Source organism: Papaver somniferum, chromosome 9 (assembly GCF_003573695.1).
Source record: "Papaver somniferum cultivar HN1 chromosome 9, ASM357369v1, whole genome shotgun sequence".
NCBI lineage: Eukaryota > Viridiplantae > Streptophyta > Magnoliopsida > Ranunculales > Papaveraceae > Papaver > Papaver somniferum.
Genome location: NC_039366.1, coordinates 19,523,667 through 19,548,557, shown reverse-complemented (window position 1 = coordinate 19,548,557; position 24,891 = coordinate 19,523,667). Strand labels below are relative to the sequence as shown.

Sequence of the window (24,891 nt, the reverse complement as noted above, 5' to 3'; positions counted from 1 at the left end):
CATTAGCTGCAAATAAGCCTGTTGATACATGGCATTGTCGTCTAGGACATCCGAGTGTGGATTGCTTTAAGTTTTTATCTCGTAATTTCCCTTTCATTAGTTCTTCATGTAGTCATGGTTGCGATGTGTGCCCTCAGGCTAAACAAACTCGTCTCAAGTTTAATAAAAGTATTTCTTTGTCTAAACATCCATTCCAATTGATTCATGCTGACATATGGGGACCGTTCTCAACTCCCTCTCTGACTGGTGCTAAATAGTTTTTGACAATTTTGGATGATTATTCGCGCTGCACTTGGGTATTTTTGATGAAATCCAAGTCAGAAACTTTAAAATATCTTCATTATTTTTTCAACTTTGTTGTCAAACAGTTTGGTCGAAAGATCTCTACCATTTCATCTGGTATCAATTCGTTGATTATCCCTCAACTCCAGACTTTCCGGTCTGATAATGGATCCGAGTTCAAATCCAATGTACTACAATCATGGTTTCACCAACAAGGAATCTTACATCAAACTAATTGTGTGTATACTCTGCAACAATATGGCATTTTCGAAAGGAAACACCGCCATTTGCTCAATGTAGCTAGAGCATTGCGTTTTCAGGATAATCTTCCACTTCGTTTTTTGGGTGAATGTGTACTTGCTGCTAATTATATTATCAACAAATTACCAACTCCTGTGTTGTCTCATAAGACTCCACATGAAATGCTCCTGCATAAACAGCCAGATTATTCATCCTTGCGTGTAATTGGCTATCTTTGTTTTGCAAGAAACACTCGAATTTCTCATAAATTCGATCAACGTGCCAATCCTGGCATCTTCATTGGTTATCCTTATGGTCAAAAGGGATACTCTATTTATGATCTAGAATCAAAATCCATATATACGTCCAGAGACGTTGTATTTCATGAGAATACTTTTCCTTTTCATGATGCTGTGAACAAACTCAATCCCACCTTTTCTGTACCTGTTCAACAATATGAGTACATTGATTTCGATCCAATTTTTTCATCTCCATCTTCGCCTGTATTCTCCCCTGACAGTTCACGTCTGTCAGTGCCCAGACCTACCAATCCTGAAACTCAGGATTTCTCTCATTCTGGGATTCCACCTCATCCAATCTCTACGGATCCAATTGGTTCCCAAACTCAGGAGTCCTCTAACGTATCTCCAACTCCACGTGGTTCTTCCAATCTGGACCCCTCCACTACATCATCAGCTCCACATGTTTTTCCTAACTCTGACGAGTTTTCTAAACAAAGTTCAACAGACACTTATGTCACACCAGTTGTGGAATCTCATGCACCATCATCATTACGTATTGATTCTTCACGTACTGTAATCTCGTCTCATCCTTCTGAGACTTCAAACTCTACTGTGCTGCCAATACCAGTTGTGAATCCTAGGCCAATTCGTTCCAGGAATCCGCCTGGATACTTGAAGGACTATCATTGTGCTGCAACAAGCTGTCCCTCTACATCAGTCCACCCCATGACTGATTATCTATCATTTAATACTTTCAATCCAACTCATAAAGCTTTTTTGGCTGTTGTTGTCCTCACAGCTGAACCAAAATCCTTTTCCCAAGCCATTCAATGTCCTAAATGGCGCGCAACTATGACCAAATAAATCCTTGCTTTACAAGAAAATAATACTTGGGTTGAGGTTGATTTACCACCTGGTAAGACGAAAATTGGATGCAAGTGGGTCTTCAAAATCAAGTTTAATTCTGATGGCACCATTGAACGTTACAAGGCTCGACTTGTTGCAAAGGGTTACACTCAACAAGAAGGTATTGATTATTATGATCCTTTTGCACCTGTCGCTAAGCTTGTCACTGTTCGTGTTTTATTGTCAATTGCAGCAATCAAAGGTTGGTCTCTCCATCAGTTGGATGTCAACAATGCATTTCTTCAAGGCGATTTGGATGAAGAAATTTACATGAAAATACCTCCTGGTTTAGCTCGCAAAGGTGAGTCTTAAGTTTTTCGCCTTAATAAATCTCTCTATGGCCTTAAACAAGCCTCTAGGCAATGGTTTGCCAAACTTTCTTCGGTTTTGTTAGTTGAAGGCTTTACAAAATCTCTATGTGATAATTCTCTCTTCACATATCATCGGGGTTCTACCTCTATTTTCGTTCTTGTGTATGTTGACGATATAATCATCACTGGCACAGATGATAACTTCATTTGTTCTCTTAAATCACGTCTTGCCTCTCATTTTTCCATTAAGGATCTAGGTCGCTTATAATATTTCTTAGGAATTGAAGTCTCTCTATCTCCTAAAGGTATTTTTCTCTGTCAAAGAAAATATGTCCTAGATATTCTAAAAGACTCAGGTCTCACTGGAGCTCGTGTTTCATCTTTTCCCATGGACACGCATATTAAATTGCTCCCTACAGATAGAAAATCTTTAACTGATCGAAGTTCTTTTCGTCGTCTAATTGGTCGCCTTTTATATCTCACTGTCACTCGTCCTGATATTACATACGCGGTCAATTACTTAAGTCAATTTATGCAGCATCCACGTACAACTCATCTTGATGCTCTCACCGTGTCCTTCGTTATCTCAAAGGTACAATTGGACATGGTATTTTTCTCTCTTCTTCCAGTGTACTCTCATTACATGGATACACTGATTCGGATTGGGAAGGATGTCCAATTACTAGACGATCTACTACAGGCTATTTTGTTTCCATAGGTTCTAGTCCTATTTCATGGAAATCAAAGAAACAACCCAATGTTGCCCGCTCTTCCGCTGAAGCTGAATATCGTGCCATGGCTAATCTTACGGATGAACTTTAATGGTTACGTTATCTTTTCAAGGACTTGCATATTCCTTGTACTTTACCTATCACCATCTCCTGTGATAATCAAGCTGCAATTCACATTGCCTAAAATCCTGTTTTCCACGAACGTACGAAACACATGGAAATTGATTGTTACTTTGTTCGTGAGAAGTTACTGAACGGGTTGATTTTGCCAAAATATCTCCCATCTTCTGATCAACTCGCTGACGTTTTCACCAAGCCAGTAGGAGCAAAACAATTTGGGCGGCTTGTTGGAAAGTTGGGCGTCCATTCAGGCTCTCCCGCTCCAACTTGAGGGGGGTATTAGATTTATCAGTCCCTTGATAAATTTGTTCACGTATACATATTTATAGAAAGAAAGATAATATCAATCACTACCATTACTCAATGATCTAAACATGGAAAGAAGATTAGTACATGCAATCTAAACATAGAAGGAAGATTAGTACATGCAAGATAATACGTAATTGATGTCATGCAAAGAAGAATATGGAAAGAAGATCAATGCATGCAGAGAAGATTATATGTGATTAAGAATATGTTGTAATTATATTTAATTCCTTTGATATATTTATAGTATTAGGATCTTTACTCATGTTATGTAACAACAATCAGTATATATACATAATAAAATCATCAACCTTCACACTGTTGTGTGAGAAACCAAAACCTGTGTTACCCAATTTTCTTTAGTGGGAATCCAATGTGCAGTAGGACTGTCCATACACAGCTGCTTGAATACTAGCCACGAGTTTCACTACTTGAATTGTACTGAGAATCCAATAATTTCGCTTTATCACTTTAATGACGTTTTGATTAGATTAAACAATGCTCTTAAGCTTATGGGAAGAAGGGATTTTTACTTTATTGATATTGTACATTAGAATCCTGGGGTCACTTCAGTTGAGATGTAATCCGCAAGATCAGTTTAATAAATTCCTTTAGAATTCAAGAAATCTAGTTTAGGTTTTAGGGTTTTATGAGGATTAGATGAGAGGATGGATGGGAACTTATTGATTAGATTAGAAATGTGGGATTCAGTAAATCCGTAAGTTTTAAGTAGGACTTTCTTTGTATTACAGGAGCATCTATAGATTTCCAAGGAGGATCTTGCTAGGGTTCTGCCCTGTTTGATGCATAAGGAACCTTGCAGTATTGCTGTGGTTACAGAATGCAACATATTTATTTGCCAAGTGATTGTAAAATAAATTCTGGTTTATTATATTGTGAAAAATAATTACACAAGATACGATAATGACAACTTTTGTTCAATGGACATTCTTAGATGGACAATTTCGACCTTCCAAAAAATTGGTGATTACAAACGAGTATATGAAATATTTCCACCGGGATATAACGAAATCCTATAACAACGTCATTGGATTCAACTTTTGCACCCCTTGACCCAACCAAGAATACACAATAAGATTATGATGATGCTTAGAAGAGAGGAAACATAAAGTATTTGATGATTTTCATACTTGAAAAGAATTAATCATCACTATTTATATAGGGACTCACACGTATAATGACGTATTGGAGATACTTCTTCGTTTCCAATAGACACATATGATGTCCAATGAGAACGGTTGTGTCTTATGTGAACAATCACATCCATTGGAGATGTCTTTTCATCTCCAATACACATCCATTGTGCCAGTTCGACATCAAATATTTCCGTCAGAGCGGCAAACCAAAAACAAAATTCGTTTAATTTTCCATGTTATTGAAAATATCCAACATCATCACACGGTAAGTCGTAGGGACCTGAGCTGCAGAGAGGTGCAGTTCCTAAATAAAAGAACTGAGCAGGATTATTATTTGTTTTGTCGAACTACAAGGTGGGTTAAATAGTTTATGTTGAATAAAACCGAGAGAGTCGGTCTAGCTATAAATAGTCAATGCTTGTAACATTACTGAATAGCCAATGCTTGTAACTATTGAATGAATGAAATAAGAAGAGAGAATTACTTAATTAAGTGAGAGTAAGAAAATTGTGAGAGTTAGTCCCCGTGAGTTCTTTCTAACTATAATTGGACTCACAGGTTCAGATAACATAAAAGCTCCTCAAATTCTAACAAAATTCAATCCTTGACCATGTTTGGTGTTATTTTTCACTTCTTTTCATTGATTACCAACAAAATGTAACGGAAGATTGCAAAGGGTGTTCTTTGAACGAAAGAATTGAATCACAAGTGTTTTATTCGGATCATTGAAGGCTTGAGAGACATTAAAGGAATGTGGGACCCAATTTGCATCACACAAAGCAGTTAGTAGCTGCTAGCTGATTGAAACCTGATCTAGGTGGTGGGTTATGTATTTTAGGTCCACTCGACCACACAGGACGGATCGACTTGTGCGTTTTCTTAGCCTTCATCTTAGGGTTGGTACAGATCAACCTTGGGCTTATTCCGTAGTCTGCCTAACAACATTATGGTGTCCACTTACCTCTCTAAGGTTTTCATGTGTTGTAGATTGCATATTTTCCGCTATAGAAGTGTACGATACATAAGAACTGATACGTAGTGTTTCATCTCTGAGCCGTGCATTTTTTTTTACCACTCTTGTTTCAGAAAAAATCAAACGCCCAATCTTTAGTTGCAGCTGACGCGTCCAAGGGAGGCCAGACCCACAGCACCAAACTCCCTCTTAGTGCACCAAATTTAGATTTTACTCTTTCTTTCGAGGAAGCTTCTGTAAGATATACATAAAATTAAGAATCCACATCTCAGCCGTTGGAAACTCACGTCAGAATGCCTGCAAGTAGCTTGCAAGGGGAGGAGCAGCTGGCATTTTTCAAAAGCAAGAAATCCCGACTCTTTCTATGTTACATAGAAAATTTTCTTTAATTAGCAAATCAGCCATATTAATGCCATGAAATCGTAGCAATATCCATTTGAACAAGGAAATATCAATGCTGTATATATACTTTTTTTTTTCTTTTTCTGGTAAGAAATGCAATATATATACTGCCTACCTTAAATCCGTACTCCAAAAGAAAAAGAAAAAAAAAATGGCTTCTTCTTCATTGTCATCTATCTTATTTTTCGTCCTTCCTATTCTTTCCATTATTGTGGTAATGGTAGAATCAAAGCAAGTGATGAAGGTGAAACCAGCAGCGTACGGTGAAAATATTGAGAATGTGTGCGCAAACTCTTTGGACAAGGAGGTCTGTCTTAACTGCATAAACGGGGATCACTCTAGAGATACCAACGATATGAGAGACTTAACGCACTCTATTATTTTTTGCACTTGGAGTCGAGCTAGTTTCATACACGTCGATGTTGATCAACTCGTTCAGAATACAACTGATGCAAATTTAAAGGAAATATTTGAGTTCTGCAATACCACCTTGTCTGCTGCTGAGACCCAACTATTTGATTCCATGACTTCATTCGAATCTTATGACTACAAGAAATCAAAAATTCTTATGAGCATGGCTCATAAACAAGTCGTTGCTTGTGTAACAGAGATCGAAAAGCATAAGCCCAACGGGATTCAAATATCACAACAACTCCTCGGTGACATGTCCCTTTTGAATCGCTTGGAGAACGTTGCTCGAATCATGATGACTTTCATCAAACAACCAAGCACCCCACCAACTGGTTAAATTTTTTTCTTTCTGAAAAAAAATATTACTTAGTTTTGGTCTTCGTCTCTGTCTCTAGGCAATTTGTTCTTACGTTGATCAAGTATGATTTATTATTAATCTATGACACTTCATGGATATATGACTCACTAAATTTTGGTCATGTTTCGTTTTTTAATGAAGTTGCCGGCTTCTTTTATCTTCGGTACACCTATGATTTTTGCACTAGCAGGTCTTCTTTTATCGAGAAAGCGGACACGATATATAACTGTTATGATGTTCTAAACGTACGTGTTTTTTTTGTTTTTATATGGAATATACGTACGTGTTCATCGTGATTCATCTTACACTATATTCATTCATGGAAGGAAAACAAACAAAAGAAGTTATTATACATGTAGGTTAAATTCTCTTCAGGGTCCTCCATAACCCCCCATCACTTTCTTCTACCTCCTGTCTCAAATTCAAGAAAAGAAAAAGGAAAGAAAATTCAAGAAAAGAAAAAGGAAAGAAAGATGATCGTCCTGCATGTATATATATTATGAGTAGCAGGCAGGATTTCTTTCTTTTGTGATGTCATTCCTTGGCGAAAGTTATTTTTCATCTGACTACTACATGATCTCAGAACCCTGATGTGCCCTACATAAAGTGCGCAACGTCTCCAACTTGTGGAAAAGCAAGCACACACATACACATGGCAGGCGCAGCAATCGCTAGCATTGAGTAAAAATTCAAAGTATCCTTCTGACAGTAACTTTAAAATCTCTCAATGCCAAACTAGGAAGGTCAACTCAAGATAGTCAAATAAACTAAAAACGTAAAACACACAATATGATCATCAGCTCCTGCAACAATGACAATCATGTTGATGCTGCAGGAGGTGGAACTCTGACTTATTGGGAAGACCTACTCTCACTGGTAGACAGTTAATTTAATAAATAATCGATCACGTGTCTTTGGATATAATGGAAGCAACGTCAGTGAGATGTAATATCTATGACCTGAATTGCAGATAGGTGAAATATTACAGCCCTTGGTAATTAAAAAGAATGATGAAGTTTTACTGGATTCCGGTTCCAGGACTCTCTATTGTCATGAACTTAAAACTTGTCAGGTTGAACGAAATTCTGGATGGTCGTGATATGGACTGGGATTGCTACATGACTAACGTAATTCCTCATGCAAACAGCATCGTTTTAATGTCGTCAAGAGGTTCAGGATCATGGGCGACGCTTTGAAGATCCTGGGACGAATGTGTAGTCGCAGGTTTTCCTACAACCACATTCCACTATAACTATAATCAATACTAAGTAATCATCCTGAATTTTTTATTGATTATCAAGATTTAAGTCGATTTATAAGATGGATACAAGTATTACGACAATTCTACTTGTAAACCTAAACTCACTTTCCCTCTCTTCCTATTTCTTTTTCAAGACTTGTCCTAGAATTCCCTCGGAAACAATGACTCTCTCTCCTTTATATAGGACTTTACATAGTGGATAAGAATCCCATTATTTTCGGGATCACTATGCGACATATTCGCTCATATACAATCGCTCATCTTCGCATAGTATACTTGTTCACATAATTCTTCACTCTTTACTCATGACTTTGCTGACATCATCTGGTGCGTCGTCTCGACTTTGCTATGTGCGATGCTCTTCGCCCAGGTTGTATTCTTCACTTCGCGTAATTATTATCGTGTGCGATATTTAACTCCTACATTTGCCTCTTCTCATATTGCTTATTATTCAGAGTGAGCGATGTGAGAAATTCTCCTCTTGCAAATCGCACATGCTTGTCTTTTTTCATTTTACTTTGCCGACAATTTTCTATATTTCAAGCTCCCCTTATGTACGCGTGTCCTTTTAACCACTCATCTTTTGACACGTCTCTTTTAACCATAAGTTTTTATCCGTTCGTTTCTTCGCATTAAAAAGAATGAATCTCGAAAATCGGGTCGCTCTTTCCTATATATTCTCTTCTACCTTATTCATTTTATTCCTTTCATCTTTCTTCATCTTCTCTGCAATTCCCATTCTTTAATGGCTCCTGCTGGTAAAAAGATGGAGATCCAATTTAACAGAGATAAAACTGACTTCAATCAGAGGGGTTATGAACTCTCCCTTCCTCATTAATTTCGCATCCAAACTTTATCTTGATCTCATCAATTCTGAGCAGTGAAATAACCAAAAGATCATCGTTTCGTTAGGTCAACTTCAATTTCTGCCAATTCCTTTATATAACCCTGAGATTCCTCTTTTCTATAGAATTCTTGCTGATGAGAGATTCGCACGAGGAATATTTCAGCTGAGTGGTGATGCTATCAGGATACCATTAGAGTATGCTCGTTGCGCAGCTGGTCTTGGAAATTCTTATCCTGATGAAGTGCGAAAAGACGATCATCGTGACAAAATTATTGATCCTGCTGAATATACTCTTGATAATTTCTTTAGGAATTATTACATCGCTATCACGAAAAGTAACGTTACTAACTGGGCCGTTCGCATAAGGAGAGTAGATGGCATCGCTGATTGGAATTCAAACTCCAATCGTGCTGCTCGCAGATCCAATGATTCTAGGTGGCTTAATTGTCCTGTCATCTTAGAAGGGTCTTTTGTATCTGGTAGAGCTGCGGATGGTTCTGATAATCCTCTTCCCGAAGATTTCCCTCTCTACCAACCTTGGGGATTCAAATTACTCTAAAATGAGAAAAAGAAAGTAGTGGTATGTGATCCTCTTAATCCAATTTGTAAATTCTTTGTAACCTTCTTATATCTGATTTCTTCTCTTTTGGAGGATGCCGAAAAGGTCAGTACCTCACTCAAGGTATCATCTTCGCAGAATGAAGAAGTAAGAATAATCTTGATTATTCGCGTAGGTGAATCCTTTGAACGACAAACTTTTAGGCAAAAGCAAGAGACCTCCTAAAAAGCTCGCGTCAAAAACTTTATCCAAGAAATCCTCATCAAAAGAGGATGTCTCTAGGAAGCGTGCGAGATATGATTCCTCTTCAGGCTCAGAATCTTAAGAAGGAAATACTTTGGCTTCTGAAGAAGAGGTATTGATTGATTTGTACCGTAAGAAGTTGTCTGATCTTTTTTCTGTGGATGCTTTTGCTACTCTCGAAGATGAAGAAACGGAACGTACTTTCAGGATGGTCTAAAAGATCTGTATTGTTCCTCACTTGGGGGATCGATCTCTTCGCGGAGCTGCCTCTACAATAAACCCAGATTTTCAATTTGCAATGAGTGGCTTGGTAATACTTTTGCAATCATTTTCCTTTGATCATTTCTTTACTATTTCTTCTTTTGCTTATGATGTTTTATCTCAACAGAGTTCCCGCATAGCTTATGCAACTTCTTTAGACAATGAGAAAAAACATCGCAAGTTGCAAGACGAGAATACTACAGTGAAACATGAGAAGTCTATTCTTTCAGATGCAAATGTGAATCTTACAACCGAGAATACCAAACTTAAAAATGAGAATTTAACTAATTCTCAATTGGTTCTTCAAGCTCGAGAAAGAAATAAGGAACTCATTGGTATGCAACTTCTACTTCCTCACTCTTTTTCTTTTATGCGATCGTCCGTACTTCTTACTTAGTTATCTTCGCAGACCTGTATGACCGTTCAGATGAAGCGGCTAATCTTCCTGATGCTGAAATTCTTTTAGAGCACCTCAATTCTTCTTTAAATAATTATCCTACTCGAGGATTTGAAAACCTTAGCTTGGAATAACTAAGATTAAAATATACTACCCTTAGGGAACGTCATAAAAATGCATTATCCGCTGCTAATAACTTCAAACGACGTTTTTACGAGGGGAGAGAAGCAATTCAAATATTGGAGGCGAAGAAGAACAAACTTATTATTAAGAAAGATGAAATCACTCTTAAGGGTGTGAAATCACTAGAACAATTTCAAGAATCCATTATTGAGGTTAAGATAGAACGTGATTCAGCTTGTCGTGAGAGAGATACTCTTATTAAGTAAAGAAACTTAATTCAATCTCAACTCCTTATAAAAAGTGAAGTTGAGTTCAACCTTGGATGCTAGAGTTCTAAACGATGCTAGAAATAATCTAGGTGTAAATGTTAGTCTTCACACTGAGCATTCTACACTGGTCGCAGACATTATTTCCAATTATGAAGGTCATTTGTTGTTCTTTGATCTTAATTCATATTTTCTAAGAATAATTGTCTGTTATCTTAACTATTTTGTTAATGCTTCGCAGAGAAAGAGAAGGAATATCAAAAGAGAATTTCATAGCTAGAAACTCGCTTGCCTGCTAAGTAAGAAGAATCATTTGCTCGTAACTCAAAGTATCAGCAACTGAAGCAGAATTGGTTTAACTTTGTCCAGAACAACAGTAACGATGCTAATCGTTCTCGTGAGGCTGTTGTAAAAAGAGTTTGTCTAGAGAATGGTATTCCTTTATCGAAATAAAACTTTCCAGCGATTCCTGAAAATGTACCCATTCCTGATATCCAAGTTACTGATGGAGAAGAAGACTCTGAAGAAGAAATTAGTGATTCTGAGTCTGGACGAAATGAAGAAGGTGAAAGTTGATTGTTTCTTCTTGTTGTAATATACTTGTAAATTCTTGTAAATTCAGTTTGCATCTTTTTAATATGATTCTTCTTTCCTTCGCTTCATATTTATGACTTCTTCATATGCATGTGAGACTTATCAAAATGGGGCAAACAACACTTCCTTTGCATTCCCATTCTTTCCTCTTGTTATTTGGCAGATTTTGATAAACCAAAAATTAATTTGGCACCAAGAAATTTTCTTGGTGCGAACATTATAATTAATTTATTTTTTTGTATTATCTAGGAGGTCTTATTTTTGCCTTCCTATGTAAAGGTCTTATCTTGCCTCATTTTTGTGCGACGAGATCGCAGGGGGTCTTTGCATTTTAGTACATCGACCCATTGATCTCGTCTTATCTTTTTCGCTTGTATTATTTCCTCTTCAGGTTTGTTGCATAAATATCACAAGTCTTAATACTCCCATGAGTAAAAGCCTTATGATATTTACATCTTTTGACACAATTCATCTCCCTAATGGAGGGTGTCGTCCTTATCTTCCCCTCTGATTTCCCCTTCAAGGAAGCTTACCTCTATCTGGTTAAGATTATGGATCTTCCCATCGGGCTTTTCAACAACCAGTTGATTTCGCAATCTCGCATACACTACCTAGAGGGTTTATGGCAGCAAGATTGCACCCTAGGTGAGGTATCTTCGGACCGAGTGCATAATAGTCAGGACTTGTCAAGAGTGGCAAGGTACGCTCCAGACGCCCCCGGCACGCTTGACTCAACCGTGTACCTCGGCGCCCTGATCGAGTTTCTGCACTCCTTAGGAGAGCCTTTCTCACCTTAGTTTCTCAATCTAAGATTGTTATCTTAGACTGAAAGTTTAAGGTATCTCTCCCGGATGGGAATCATCGGTTTATTCTCACCCCAAATTATCTCCACAACTCAAGTTCCGGGGTCGGTATAACCCTCCCTTGAGTCATGCCTTCTAGGTCTTTCCAATTATGACGTGCAATAGGTCTTACTATTTTGCCTCTTGCATATGAGCGAACCAGGGTACACGCCATATTTGGATTCCTAGCCAATCTGATAATAAATATCATTTTCTGTAGCCTTTTATAAAGGTCTTATTATAAATATTTCTCTTTGTGTTTTCTTATTATGGATTTACCATATGAAACTAAAGTTTCTCATTCCAATCTTTTAACTAGTACAACTCTAGCACATAAATGTTTTTATTGAATCACCTTGGTCAAAGAAAATCATACACATTCATTCTACGCATTTGTCTTCTTCACTTTTGAATATTCGTAAATTCACATATGTTTATAACCATTCAATTGGTATTGTGCGAAAGTCGTTGTGCTTTCAACCTTTTGATATTTTGTCTCCACCTGACTTGTTTCTCTTCCTCATAATGATTCTTGATTTTAAACATTCCCATCTAATAAATGCCAGCACTTCGCATACTTGTTTCTCAACTTTGTACACCACATCAAACATCAACCATTAATCTCTCTGCTCTCTGACTATCTGCTGCATGTTGTTTCTAATTCCTTCTCTTGGATTCTCTTGCTTCACATCTATCAACATCAATTTCTTTACAATTTTGGCTTTCAACTGTGTCCCCTCTTATAATTCCAACACCTTGAGGTAAAGGAAACTTGATGCATTGGGGAAATGTTGATGCAACAACGAGTATACCATGCAACCATGGTCTTCCAGTCAGAGCATTATATGGTGATTCAACATCCACTACACAGAATGTGATATATGTTGGTAAGCTTTGTATAAGAATTCGCATGGTCACCTCCCCTTTTGGTTTGTTCGCAGAACCATTAAAACCATAGATTTTGTATGTTGAAGGGATCAACTCATCATCTCTTCCACCCATTGTTTTATATGTGTGATAAAATAGAATATCCACAGAACTTCCAGTGTTTATAAGAATTCTATTTATCACCCAGGTGTTTTTCTCATTTTCTTCCTCATCTTCTTCTAACGGTTTTGGATTAATTCCCAATCTCACCACCAATGGGCACTCATGTGATGTTTTTCCTTCTGGTATTTCATCTGCGCTGAACGAGATTTTTTGCCTTTGCCAGTCTTTCAAAGATGATATTTTTGCCAGGTTGAAAATTTCCCTTCCTTCAACATCTCATGCATATACTCGACTTAAGACATTATCATGAAAACATTCTATGTTTTTGAACGAATGTATGATCGAGTTACAATATAGATTATTTTCCTTCGCTCCCACTTCAATAACAAATGTACTCTTGTCCTCCTTTGCATATTTATTTCCTTGAGGTGGTGGTGGTGGTAAATTTCTTGGCTGATTCAGTAAGAAATGGTCCAACTTCCCTTGCTCGATCATTCGCAACATAATCTTCCTCACATTTCTACAATTACTTGTTGTGTGACCGTGGAATCTATGATAGACTCAAAATTCTTTACTCCTCCTCCCTGGTGGTGGCTCTTTGCCTGCATTATGTGGTTCTGGAATATCATCCATTAGGAGAGCATCTTCCCATACTTTATCCACTGTAGTGTTCAACTTTGGCAGATTTACTTGTTCCCACACTATTCTTCCCGCTTTCTTTTTATAATGTTTGATGTCCTGCAGAGCTTCCTGGTTGAATTGTATCAGTACCTCCATATTTTTGAAGTTGCTTGTCTCTATACTCTTTATCAAACTCTGCTTGATCTGCACTGCCCATAGCCACTAACTTTTGTTTCATTTCCGCATTACTCCTTCCTTGATTACCCTGCGATGTACTCGCAACAGTATTTGTGAACCTCGGAAATAAACTTGTATTTCCACCTTTCGAATCAGATATTGCAACTGGGTAAGATTCCATGTCTCTTTGCTTTTATTCGAGGGCTATATATTCTTCTTGAAATTCGCGCAGTTCCGACATTGTCATTGTATCCTTTAATGGGTATATAATAGGTCTGTCGCAAAGAGAACATTAATGAATGCGAGAATAATATGTCGTTCATCCACCCATCTTCCCATTTCACTACACATTGTTCTCTAACGAGTCGTTAGATGACGCAAACTCTCGTTTGTTCTTCTGCGAAGTCCGAATGCAGTCTCAATCCCTGGTCTTGATAAATTATGACTTATGTATTGCCCCAAAAAGACATTTTGTAGATGATGAAATGAACCAATGGATTCTATAGGTAGGCCTTCAAACCATTTCAAAGCTTCTCCTGCTATACTTGCAGCAAAATATTTGCACATTACTGCATCATAATTTTCCCACTGCAATAAACATATAAGATGTCGCACATGCGTTTCCATCAAATATACTTGTAAATTCCGGTAAACTGCACTTAGATGGTATCGGTGCTCTTTGAATTTCGTTTGTAAATGGAGTTTTTCCACCTTCCTCCACTGCTTCCTCTAGTTGTCTTCTTCCATCATTTCTCTTTGTAGTCATCATTTCTCTTAATTCTGCCATCTCCTTAAGAATTTCTTCGCTTAATGATTGATCCAGATCCTCTCGCATGGGTCTTTTTAATCTTGCTTGTCTCAACCTATTCTCATGATTGTTTTGGCGTATTGCCTCTTGTATCTCATCTTGTTCAGTTTCTTCTCATCTTCTCCTACGACTTTCATTATTGGCTTCAATTTGTACTCTATCATGTCTTTCTTCATTGCCTGTGCGATCAATCGATGTCTTAATATTTCTCTTTCTTGTGGTGTAACTCGACCTTGATCTATACCATCTATGCGATGACGCTCGCGTCCCCTTACTCGATTATCAATATGACGCAATCCGCTTTGTAATTTTCTTTCTTCTAACTCTTCCCTTCTTCTCTGTCTACCTCTCGCACGTGCAATATCTCGTTCGCGCTCATGTTAGTCTCTCAACATTTCTCTACCATGTAATAGCATTTGTCCTTGCTTTGGATCCTCTTCTTCCTTTTCACTATTAGCATTTGCATGACGAAGAAGTTCGCGTGGGTGTTCAAATCGATTAGTTGTTAAGTCAATTACACGTCTCCTTTCCCTTTGATCTTCCAAATTTTCATCTTCTTGTGAGTTTTCTTCAACGACTTCCATATGTTGCCTTCGCCTATCATTTCTTCTATTAGATTGGCTCTGTAGGGAAGAACTCCTACTGGATCTTGACCTTGAGCGTGTAGCACTCCTTGACCTTTGTTCTTATAATCTAAGATTCTCTTCTCGTAAATCATCATTTTGACGGATTAAATTCACACGCTCCTCTTCTTGTCTCTTTTTTTCAATTATTAATTTTTTCCTAAGCTCTGCAATCGTCATATTTCCTTCACTCGCTGTAATTGGTTCTTCGTTCCCAATTCTCTGTCCTTCGTCTGTAGAATTCGTCTTCGCAGTATGGACACTCACTCTATCATAATCTATCTCATTATTCTGCCCTTGTTCTCGCTGAGATCCAATTGGAATTTCTGTTCCTTGATATTCTTCCATTCTTTCTTCTTGTTTCTCAAGATTTGTAATTCGTCTTGGTTCAGCAAGTCTGTGACTTCTTCTAGTTGTCATTCCTTGTTCAACAACAGACTCGATCCTTACCATTTCTAAATTTTTAGATCACACTTTTTTCCTTAAAATCTATGATATACTATCAGGAATTAGTATCCAGAGCTGATTTCTAGTGCCAAAAATGTAGTTGCAGGTTTTCCTACAACCACATCCCACTATAAATATAATCAATACTAAGTAATCATCCTGATTCTTTATTGATTATCAAGACTTAAGTCGATTTACAAGATGGATACAAATATTACAACAATTCTACTTGTAAACCTAAACTCACTTTCTCTCTCTTCCTATTTCTTTTTCAAGACTTGTCCTAGAATTCTCTCGGAAACAATGACTCTCTCTCCTTTATATAGGACTTTACATAGTGGATAAGAATCCCATTATTTTCGGGATCACTATGCGACATATTCGCTCATATACAATCGCTTATCTTCGCATAGTATACTTCTTCGCATAATTCTTCACACTTTACTCATGACTTTGCTGACATCATCTGGTGCGTCATCTCGACTTTGCTATGTGCGATGCTCTAAGCGTGGGTTGTATTCTTCACTTCGCGTAATTCTTATTGTGTGCGATATTTAACTCCTAGAGAATGAATATTACAGCTAAGGCGTTCCTTTTTTTTTCACTGTTTTTGTTCTAAGAAAAAAATCTTTACTTGTCAGATAGATAGATTAAGAACAGCTTCTTTTTTCTTTCTTTTTGGATGATCTACATTGAATCATCAATTAATAAAACGTTAATATTCCTCCTTGAGTTCGTAACAAGCGCATTTTCAATTTCTTCTTTTGCTACTAATGTTCAAGAGGACAGTACATGACTGTATTCCGGAATTTTTGACTCGTAGACTGTAAGCGGAGCACCACTCTTGAACTCCAAAGATTTATTTTTGTAGTTTAGATTGCTGATAAGAGGCTGGACTATTGTTAGAAAATGAGCATCCAACTCAAAATCAATTGGCGATGAGTGGAGAAGCCCAAAGGATTATAAACTGCAAGATCTTAAATTGCCCAACAATGTGGGACTAATAATCTAAACACGCCCCCTCACGTGTAGCCTCGTTGGGTCTAACACGTGGACAATTAAATCGGGTGACGCGGAATAAAGGCGGGTCTAACACGTGGACAATTAAATCGGGTGACTAATAATGTGGGACTAATAATCTCAACACGCCCCCTCACGTGTAGCCTCGTTGGATCTAACACGTGGACAATTAAATCGGGTGACGCGGAATAAAGGCGGGTCTAACACGTGGACAATTAAATCGGGTGATGCGGAATAAAGACGCGGTCAAAGACTCGTCGCAAATAGCCTGCTCTCATACCATATTAGAATATGAGCATCCAACTCAAAACCTATTGACGATGAGTGGAGAGGCCCAAAAGATTATAAACCACAGAAGAATCTTAGATTGCCCAACAATGTGGGACTAATAATCTCAGCACTATGCCTTCAATTTACAGCTGTTTCCATTTATCTGCGGACAATAAAAGACCTTCAGTACTTTTATGGAGCTGGTGCTGCTGCCATTGCTGCATGACCTTTTGCAATTCCAGTTGCTACTCGGGAATTAAGAGTTATTCGCACCATTGACTTCTTAATAAAAAAGATAGTAGTAAGCTTGCGCCAGAAATTTATCATAAGAAAGTGCATATTCTGTGTGCAGTGTGCACCATGTTCCAGTATCCGATAACAAAGGATGTAGAAATCCTTTGCATGTTCATATTGTGGATGCGTACTTAATAATTTAGGGATGCAAACTTTTTGTACCATGGATTCACTATGACGTATGAAGCTAAAACGTTCACACTAAAGGAAGCTCTTAGCTCTGTTTTGAACTTCTGGAAGAAAACGCTTTAATTTGGTTTGGGTTTCTCTTGGAGCCAATCTTTAAAAAGGAACTCGCTGGTTTGTGGTTGGTAACTATCCCCAACAGAGACAAAATATCATAACAACACCAATAATGGAGAACCTTCCCATAGATATGGTGGAGGACATATGTTGGGATATATGTTTTAAAATAATTTCTTTTGTACATTTATATCAACAATTCGAGCTTGGCCCAGTGGTTAAGTATTTTGGGCCCGGAAGGTTAGGTCTCAGGATCGAATCCCTCACCCTACTTATTGTATTTGTATATATATTTATATATATTATATTAGTCCGGGAGCGTGTTCTTTGGAGGTCTCTTGAATTTGGAAAGTATTTTTTGTTGTTTTTAAGAGATTTTTTCAAACCGCTTTACTGCACTTAATTATGTTTTAATTGCGCGAATTATAGCATGATTTATTTGCCCGTTTTTTGACTGTTTCGAATGGAATTTTAACTGCACCAATTTATCCAATTTTTTCTCCATTAATTTGCATTGACTGCCTGGTTATAAAAACAGTTTTGAGAACATGAAGAAAACATAAGTTTTACACGATTGTTTTCTAAGAATCAAGAGACCGAAAATACTGAGCAATAATAGAGAGAGTAGAAGTAATCGATTTCTCATTGTGTGCATGAGAGATCGAAAGAGAGTTTTTCTCGATTGTTTTATCCTGGGGGCGTTGTGACGGAGAAAGAACTGCTTGCACAAAATTCAAGGCAGAGCCACGAAACGTCCTAAAGAGAGCGACTTGGTCGTGACTCAGCCGTCACTTTGCTTTGTGTTCTAATCTTTGTTTTGCAGGTGTGAAATCAGCAACTGTTCCAAAAAAATTAGGACGAATCCTGCTGCCATGGAATCTGAAAAGAAAACCGTTGCTGATATCAACAAGCCGTTCAAGTTTGAAGGACTTCATTTCAGAAGATGAAAGCTAAAGTTGTTTTTCTACCTCAAAATGATGAAGTTGCACATGATGGTGACCTCCATCAAACCAGCTAATCCACAAGATGAAGAAGCTGCGAAGAAAGAAACTCCAGCCGCAACAAGTGCAACTCCTCAACCAACAGAAGATCTTGTTGTGGCCCAAACTGCTGAAGAAAAACAAAAAGCCTATGACAAATGGATTGATAATGACTTTGATTGCAAAAACTATATTTTGAATGCTTTGTCTGACGATCTATATGAATACTACTCCACATTTGATACTGTTAAAGATGTGTGGGATGCCTTACAGAAAAAATACGACACCGAAGAAGCCGGAGCGAAGAAATGTGTTGTAAACCGCTACCTGAGATATCAAATGATGGATGAAAAATCAGTCGTTTCTCAGGCTCATGAACTTCATAAAATAGCTCATGAAACTATGACTGAAGGTATGAAAACTGATGAACAATTTCAAGTATCTGTACTGATTGATAAATTACCCCCATCTTGGAAAGATTTTTGTAATGCTTTGCGTCATAAAACTAAGGAATTTTCTCTTGAAAGTTTGATTGTTAAGCTCATGGTTGAAGAGGAATCACGGAAACAAGACAGAGGAAGAGATTCTTATTGTTTCCAACAATAAGAATCAGACTCAAACGAGTTTGAAACCTAAGAAAAAACGGATGAAACCTGACCAGAACCAAAGGAAAGGAAAAACTAATCAAAACAAGAACCCACACCCATCAAGGAAATTTCAGAATTCTGATTCTGAGTTCCTTTGTTATGCCTGCGGTAAACCAAACCACATGGCTAGAGATTGCAGGAATAACAATGGAAAAAATAACGCTCAAGCTAATGCTGCTGAAAGCATTATAATTGCCATGGTTTCTGATCCATAGATTCACATGGTTGGTGGAACCGATGGGTGGTGGATAGACAGTGGTGCTTCGCGCCATTGTTGTTTTGATAGGTCTCTATTTAAGAGCTATGCAGAAATCAAGGATAAGAAAGTGTTGTTGGGAGACTCCCATGTCACTATTGTAAAAGGTTTTGGTACAGTAGAACTGAAGTTTACCTATGGGAAGACAATTATGCTGAAAGATGTCCTCCACACTCCAGAAATGAGAAAGAATCTTGTTTCCGGCTATCTTCTCAACAAGGTTGGTTTGTATCAAACTATTGGATCTGATGTTTACACAATTACTAAAAACAGAGTGTTTGTAGGAAAAGGTTATGCTGCTGCTGGAATGTTTAAGCTTAATGTTTAAATGAATAAAATTGCATCTTCTTCTTATATGGTGTGTACTTTTAATGTTTGGCATGCTAGACTTTGTCATGTGAACAGTAGATCAGTAGATACCATGAGCAAGCAAGGTCTTATTCCAAAAATATCCATGCATGATTTTGAAAAGTGTGAATCTTGTAGTCAAGCAAAAATAACCAAGAGTTCCCATAAATCTGTTGTTAGAGAATCCGAGTCTTTAGAGTTGGTGCATTCTGATTTGTGTGAATATAAAGGTATATTAACTAGAAATGGAAAAAGATATGTCATGACTTTTATTGATGATTATTCTAATTATACCTATGTTTACTTGCTAAGTCATAAGAATGAAGCTATTGAAAAATTTAAGGTTTTTATTGCTGAAGTTGAAAATCAATTTGGTAGGAAAATTAAGAGATTTCGTAGTGATAGAGGAACTGAATATGATTCTAAACCATTCACTGAAATTTATGAATCTTCTGGAATTATACATGAAAAAACTGCTCCTTATAACCCTGAAATGAATGGAAAAGCTGAAAGAAAGAATCGTATTTACTACTCTTGTGACTGCATGTTTGCTGAGTTCTGGTGCTCCCCTCATTGGTGGGGAGAAATTTTGTTGACTGTTTGCTATGTTTTGAATCGTTGACAAATTCAAAAACTAAAATTTCACCTATGAACTTTGGAAAAACAGAAAACCAAATGTATCTTATTTTAAAGTATGGGGTTGTTTGGCTTATGTTCGTATTCCTGATCCTAAAAGATCAAAGCTAGCTAGTAAAGCTTATGAATGTGTTTTTGTTGGGTATGCTCAAAACAGTAAAGCTTATAGATTTTTTGATCTAATAATAAAGTTATTATTGAATCTATTGATGTTGATTTCTTTGAAGATAGATTTCCTTTTAAATCTAGAAATAGTGGGGGTTCTCTACCTAGTACAAGTTCTGAACTTAGAATAGAAGAACCTAGAACTGCAGAACTAGAGACGCTGAAATTGAACCTAGGCGTAGCAAAAGGGCTAGGATTGCGACAGACTACGGTTCTGACTTTGAAGTCTATACCCTAGAGGAAGACCCTTCTAGTCTTCAAGAGGCACTTAACTCTCCTGAATCCGGTTTTTGGCAAGAAGCCATAGATAATGAAATGGACTCCCATAATCTAAATGGAACTTGGAACCTAGAAGATTTACCCCCTGGTTGCAAAGCAATAGGTTGTAAATAGGTACTTAAAAGGAAGTTGAACCCTGATGGTTCAGTAGACAAACACAAAGCTAGGTTGGTAGCTAAAGGATTTAGACAAAGAAAAGATGTAGATTTCTTTGATACTTATTCTCCTGTTACAAGATTGACTTTTATTCGTGTTTTGATTGTTGTTGCTGTTGTGCATAATCTTGTTGTTCATCAAATGGATGTTAAAATAACTTTTTGAATGGTGAATTAGAAGAAGAATTTAGATGGAACAACCTGAAGGTTTTGTTGTTCCCGGTCAAGAACATAAAGTGTGTAAGTTAGATAAGTCAATGCATGGTCTGAAACAAGCTCCTAAGCAATGGCATGAAAAATTTGATAACTTGATGATTTGAAATGGTTTCAGAATTAATGAAAGTGACAAATGCATATACTATAAGTTTGAAAACAATGCATGCATCATGATTTGTTTGTATGTGGATGATTTGCCGATTTTTGGTTCAAACTTATTTGTGGTTGAAGAAACTAAGAATATGCTTAAGTGTAACTTTGAAATGAAATATTTGGGTGAAGCTAGTGTAATTCTGGGAATTAAGATTACTAGAACTAATGATGGCATTTCTTTGGATCAGTCTCATTATATTGAAAAGATTTTAAAGAAGTAAAACTATTTTGATTGTAAACCTGTGAGTACTCCTTTTGATGCTAGTGTTAAACTGTTTAAGAATACTGGTGATAGCGTTAGAAAATCTGAATATGCTGGTATAATTGGTAGTCTTCGTTATGCAACTGATTGTACCAAACCAGACATTGCGTATGCAGTGGGGGTTTTATGCAGGTTTACCAGTTGTCCTGGTTTGGAACACTGGAATGCAGTTGAGAGGGTTATGCGGTACCTTAAAAAGACCATTAACCTAGGATTACACTATAAGAGGTTTCCTGCAGTCCTTGAAGGATACTTCGATGCTGATTGGAACTCTCTTTCAGATGACTCCAAAGCCACTGGTGGATATTTTTTTAATATTGCTGGCGGCGCTGTGTCTTGGAAGTCAACGAAACAGACGATTCTGGCTCAATCTACGATGGAGTCTGAATTGATAGCACTAGCAGCAACTAGTGAAGAAGCAGGATGGTTGAGAAACTTACTTTCTCAAATTCCTGTATGGGATAGACCGATACCAGCTATTATGATCCATTGTGATAGTACCGCGGCTATTGCAAAAGTACAAAACTGTTTTTATAACGGTAAGAATCGAAAAATGCGTCGAAAGTACAGTACAGTCAGAGAGTTTCTCACAACTAGTGTTGTACGTGTGGATCATGTTAGGTCGGAAGAGAACTTAGCTGATTCTTTGACGAAAGGATTAGCTAGAGAAAAGGTATTATAAACCTATAAAGGCATGGGATTTTTGCCCACTAGATGTTGAGTCATTTTGTGATGGATACCCACCTAGAAATAGGTTCAAAGGGAATAACGATTCACAAATGATATGGAGATAGAATCATGCACCTTTCCCATGGAATGATATCCTAAGCGAGTTAAGGTTGAGTTTTTTAACTCTTAATGAAGTCTATAGCTCTGTATAGAGTGGGGTACCAAGCTACAGGAGTACCTTTGATAGACTCACCTATGTGAATGAGAAAGTGTGGCCGCTTTCTATGAGAACATGGGTAGTTCTCTAGAACATTCATTGAAACGGGATAAGCACAGGGCCGTAATGTGCTGGCATTTAAGACTTTACTATCAGTGTAGTTCTGTGTGTTAAGTAATTTGTTCTCTCCATAGAGTTCAAAGACTTGTGTTCACTCTGTGTCAGAGTTTAGAGAATTTAATACTATGTAAAGGTTCAAAATCGAAAGATACCTTTGCTTATGCACATAACTATACGGATCTTGCTCAATGATTTTAAAACATATAAGTGGGGGATTGTTGGGATATATGTTTTAAAATAATTCTTTTGTACATTTATATCAACAATTCGAGCTTGGCCCAGTGGTTAAGTATTTTGGGCCCGGAGGGTTAGGTCTCCGGATCGAATCCCTCACCCTACTTATTGTATATATATTTATATATATATTATATTAGTCCGGAAGCGGGGCCTTGGGGGTCTTGGGAGGTCTCTTGAATTTGGAAAGTATTTTTTGCTGTTTTTAAAAGATTTTTTCAAACCGTTTTTACTGCACTTAATTATGTTTTAATTGCGCGAATTATGGCATGATTAATTTGCCCGTTTTTTTATTGTTTCGAATGGAATTTTAACTGCAACAATTAATCCAATTTATTCTCCATTAATTTGCATTAACTGCCTGGTTATAAAAACATTTTTGAGAACAGAAAGAAAGCATAAGTTTTACACGATTGTTTTCTAAGAATCAAGAGACCAAAAATACTGAGTAAGAATCGAGAGAGTAGAAGTGATAGATTTCTCATTGTGTGCATGAGAGATCGAAAGAGAGTTTTTCTCTGCTGTTTTATCCTGTGGGCGTTGTGACGGAGAAAGAACTGCTTGCACAAAATTCAAGACAAAGCCACGAAACGTCCTAAAAAGAGCGATATGGTCGTGACTCAGCCGCCACTTTGTTTTGTGTTCTAATCTTTGTTTTGCAGGTGTGAAATCAGCAACTGTTCCAACAACATACCAATCCGATTACGATTACGAATTGAGACAGCTTTATAATCGAAAATCAGTGAGCATAGCATGGAGAACTCTCGTCCATTGTAATTAAGATTGATAAGGTAGGCTTTCTTTTCGCTCTCCCTTATATAAGGATGATAAGAAAAAAAAACTTTGTGGTTAGCCGTATTCTTCAGCAATAGTAGAGTGGTAAGCCGTAAAAGACCTTTGTTGCTCTACACAGGACAATTTTTTTCTTGACCGCCTTTGACCAATATGTTGACTGTTAATAAAATTTCCTAGTAAAGGAACCTCCTTTCTTTAAACTTTCTGGAAAAAAAGACTTTATTGCGGTTTTCTTGTTAGCGTGGGTTTCACCTTTCCGCCGACGGAGCCTATCTATAAAAAGGAACAAACCGGTTTGGGTATTATCGAAAGTAAGGTATAGACGAAAACCACATACCAATACCAACATTATGCTTAACTTTCCGACGGAGATCATAGAGAACATACTTGATCGATTACCGATTGAGGCAGCTTTACGAGCAAAACGGGTATGCAAAACATGGAGTATTTTCCTCCGTAAAAAGACTGATAAGGTGGGTTTGCTTTTCGCTGAATCATATTTGGATGAAAACAGAAACAAACTATATTATGGCGATCAGTATGATCCTACTCGTGGCAAGATGAACTACAATTATTCTTATGATAACAGACTTGATAAGATGCGCAAGGGCAAACATTTTGTGGGTTATGGATACATGGAAAACATGGTTGGGTCATGCAATGGTTTGGTTTGTATCCGAAGCCGATATCCTGAATTCGTAAAACCTTTCTTAATTTGCAATCCCATTACAGGAGAAGTTGTCTATGCTCCTAAACCTGATAAATCTATAGCGCGAGAATGTAGACCCACTGACACTAGTGGGTTTGGTTACTGTCATTCGAAGAACGAGTACAAGATTGTTAGAATGCACTACCAAGGACAAAAAAGGTCTCATGTTCTAGTCTATTCTGTAGGCGGTAGTGTGTGGAGAAGCAAAGGGTTCATCCGTGTTGGATCCACCCCATGTTTCCCCATCGAATTCAGCAGGAATCTACGCAAATGGAACTCTTCATTGGCTATACCGTAATAATAACAAGCAACACAAAGATTATACCATCATGGCCTTTGATTTGGAAGGTGAGAAGTTCGAGTAGGTCCATTTGTCAAATTTTAAAGACTTAAGATACATTCATGGCCCAAAGTTGCTGGGTGGGAGGAATTTATATTTGGTGTATACGACATTCCACCATCAACATTATTGCACGCATATTTGGGCATACAAGAGGAAAAATACGAACACCTCTAGTGGTTGTGATTTGAAAGAAAACTATAGCCACAAAGATTCGTGGCATTGGATCAAGGAGTACAGTATAAAGTGGGAAGAGCCGTATGGGGAAGATCTGAAGTCCTATGAGTTATTAGCAGTGACAAGGAATCAAGAATTACTATTGCGTTACAAATGCAAGACTCTCTATTGTTATGACCACAAAACTTCGACAATGAAAAAACTTTTC

The 24,891-nt window shown here is 37.4% G+C and overlaps 1 protein-coding gene across 1 annotated transcript; it reads left to right on the top strand.

The window, feature by feature from the left end:
* The first annotated feature begins 23,807 nt into the window (after positions 1–23,807).
* On the top strand, positions 23,808–24,464 carry LOC113311528 (F-box/kelch-repeat protein At3g23880-like). Its single transcript, XM_026560359.1, has one exon. It carries the CDS (start codon positions 23,808–23,810, stop codon positions 24,462–24,464), a length of 657 nt encoding a protein of 218 aa, XP_026416144.1.
* The last annotated feature ends 427 nt before the right edge of the window (positions 24,465–24,891 follow it).

What these genes read in the sequence shown, in the direction of transcription:
- LOC113311528 (XM_026560359.1), top strand. Translation starts at nt 23,808, where the DNA reads ATGCTTAACTTTCCGACGGAGATCATAGAGAACATACTTGATCGATTA.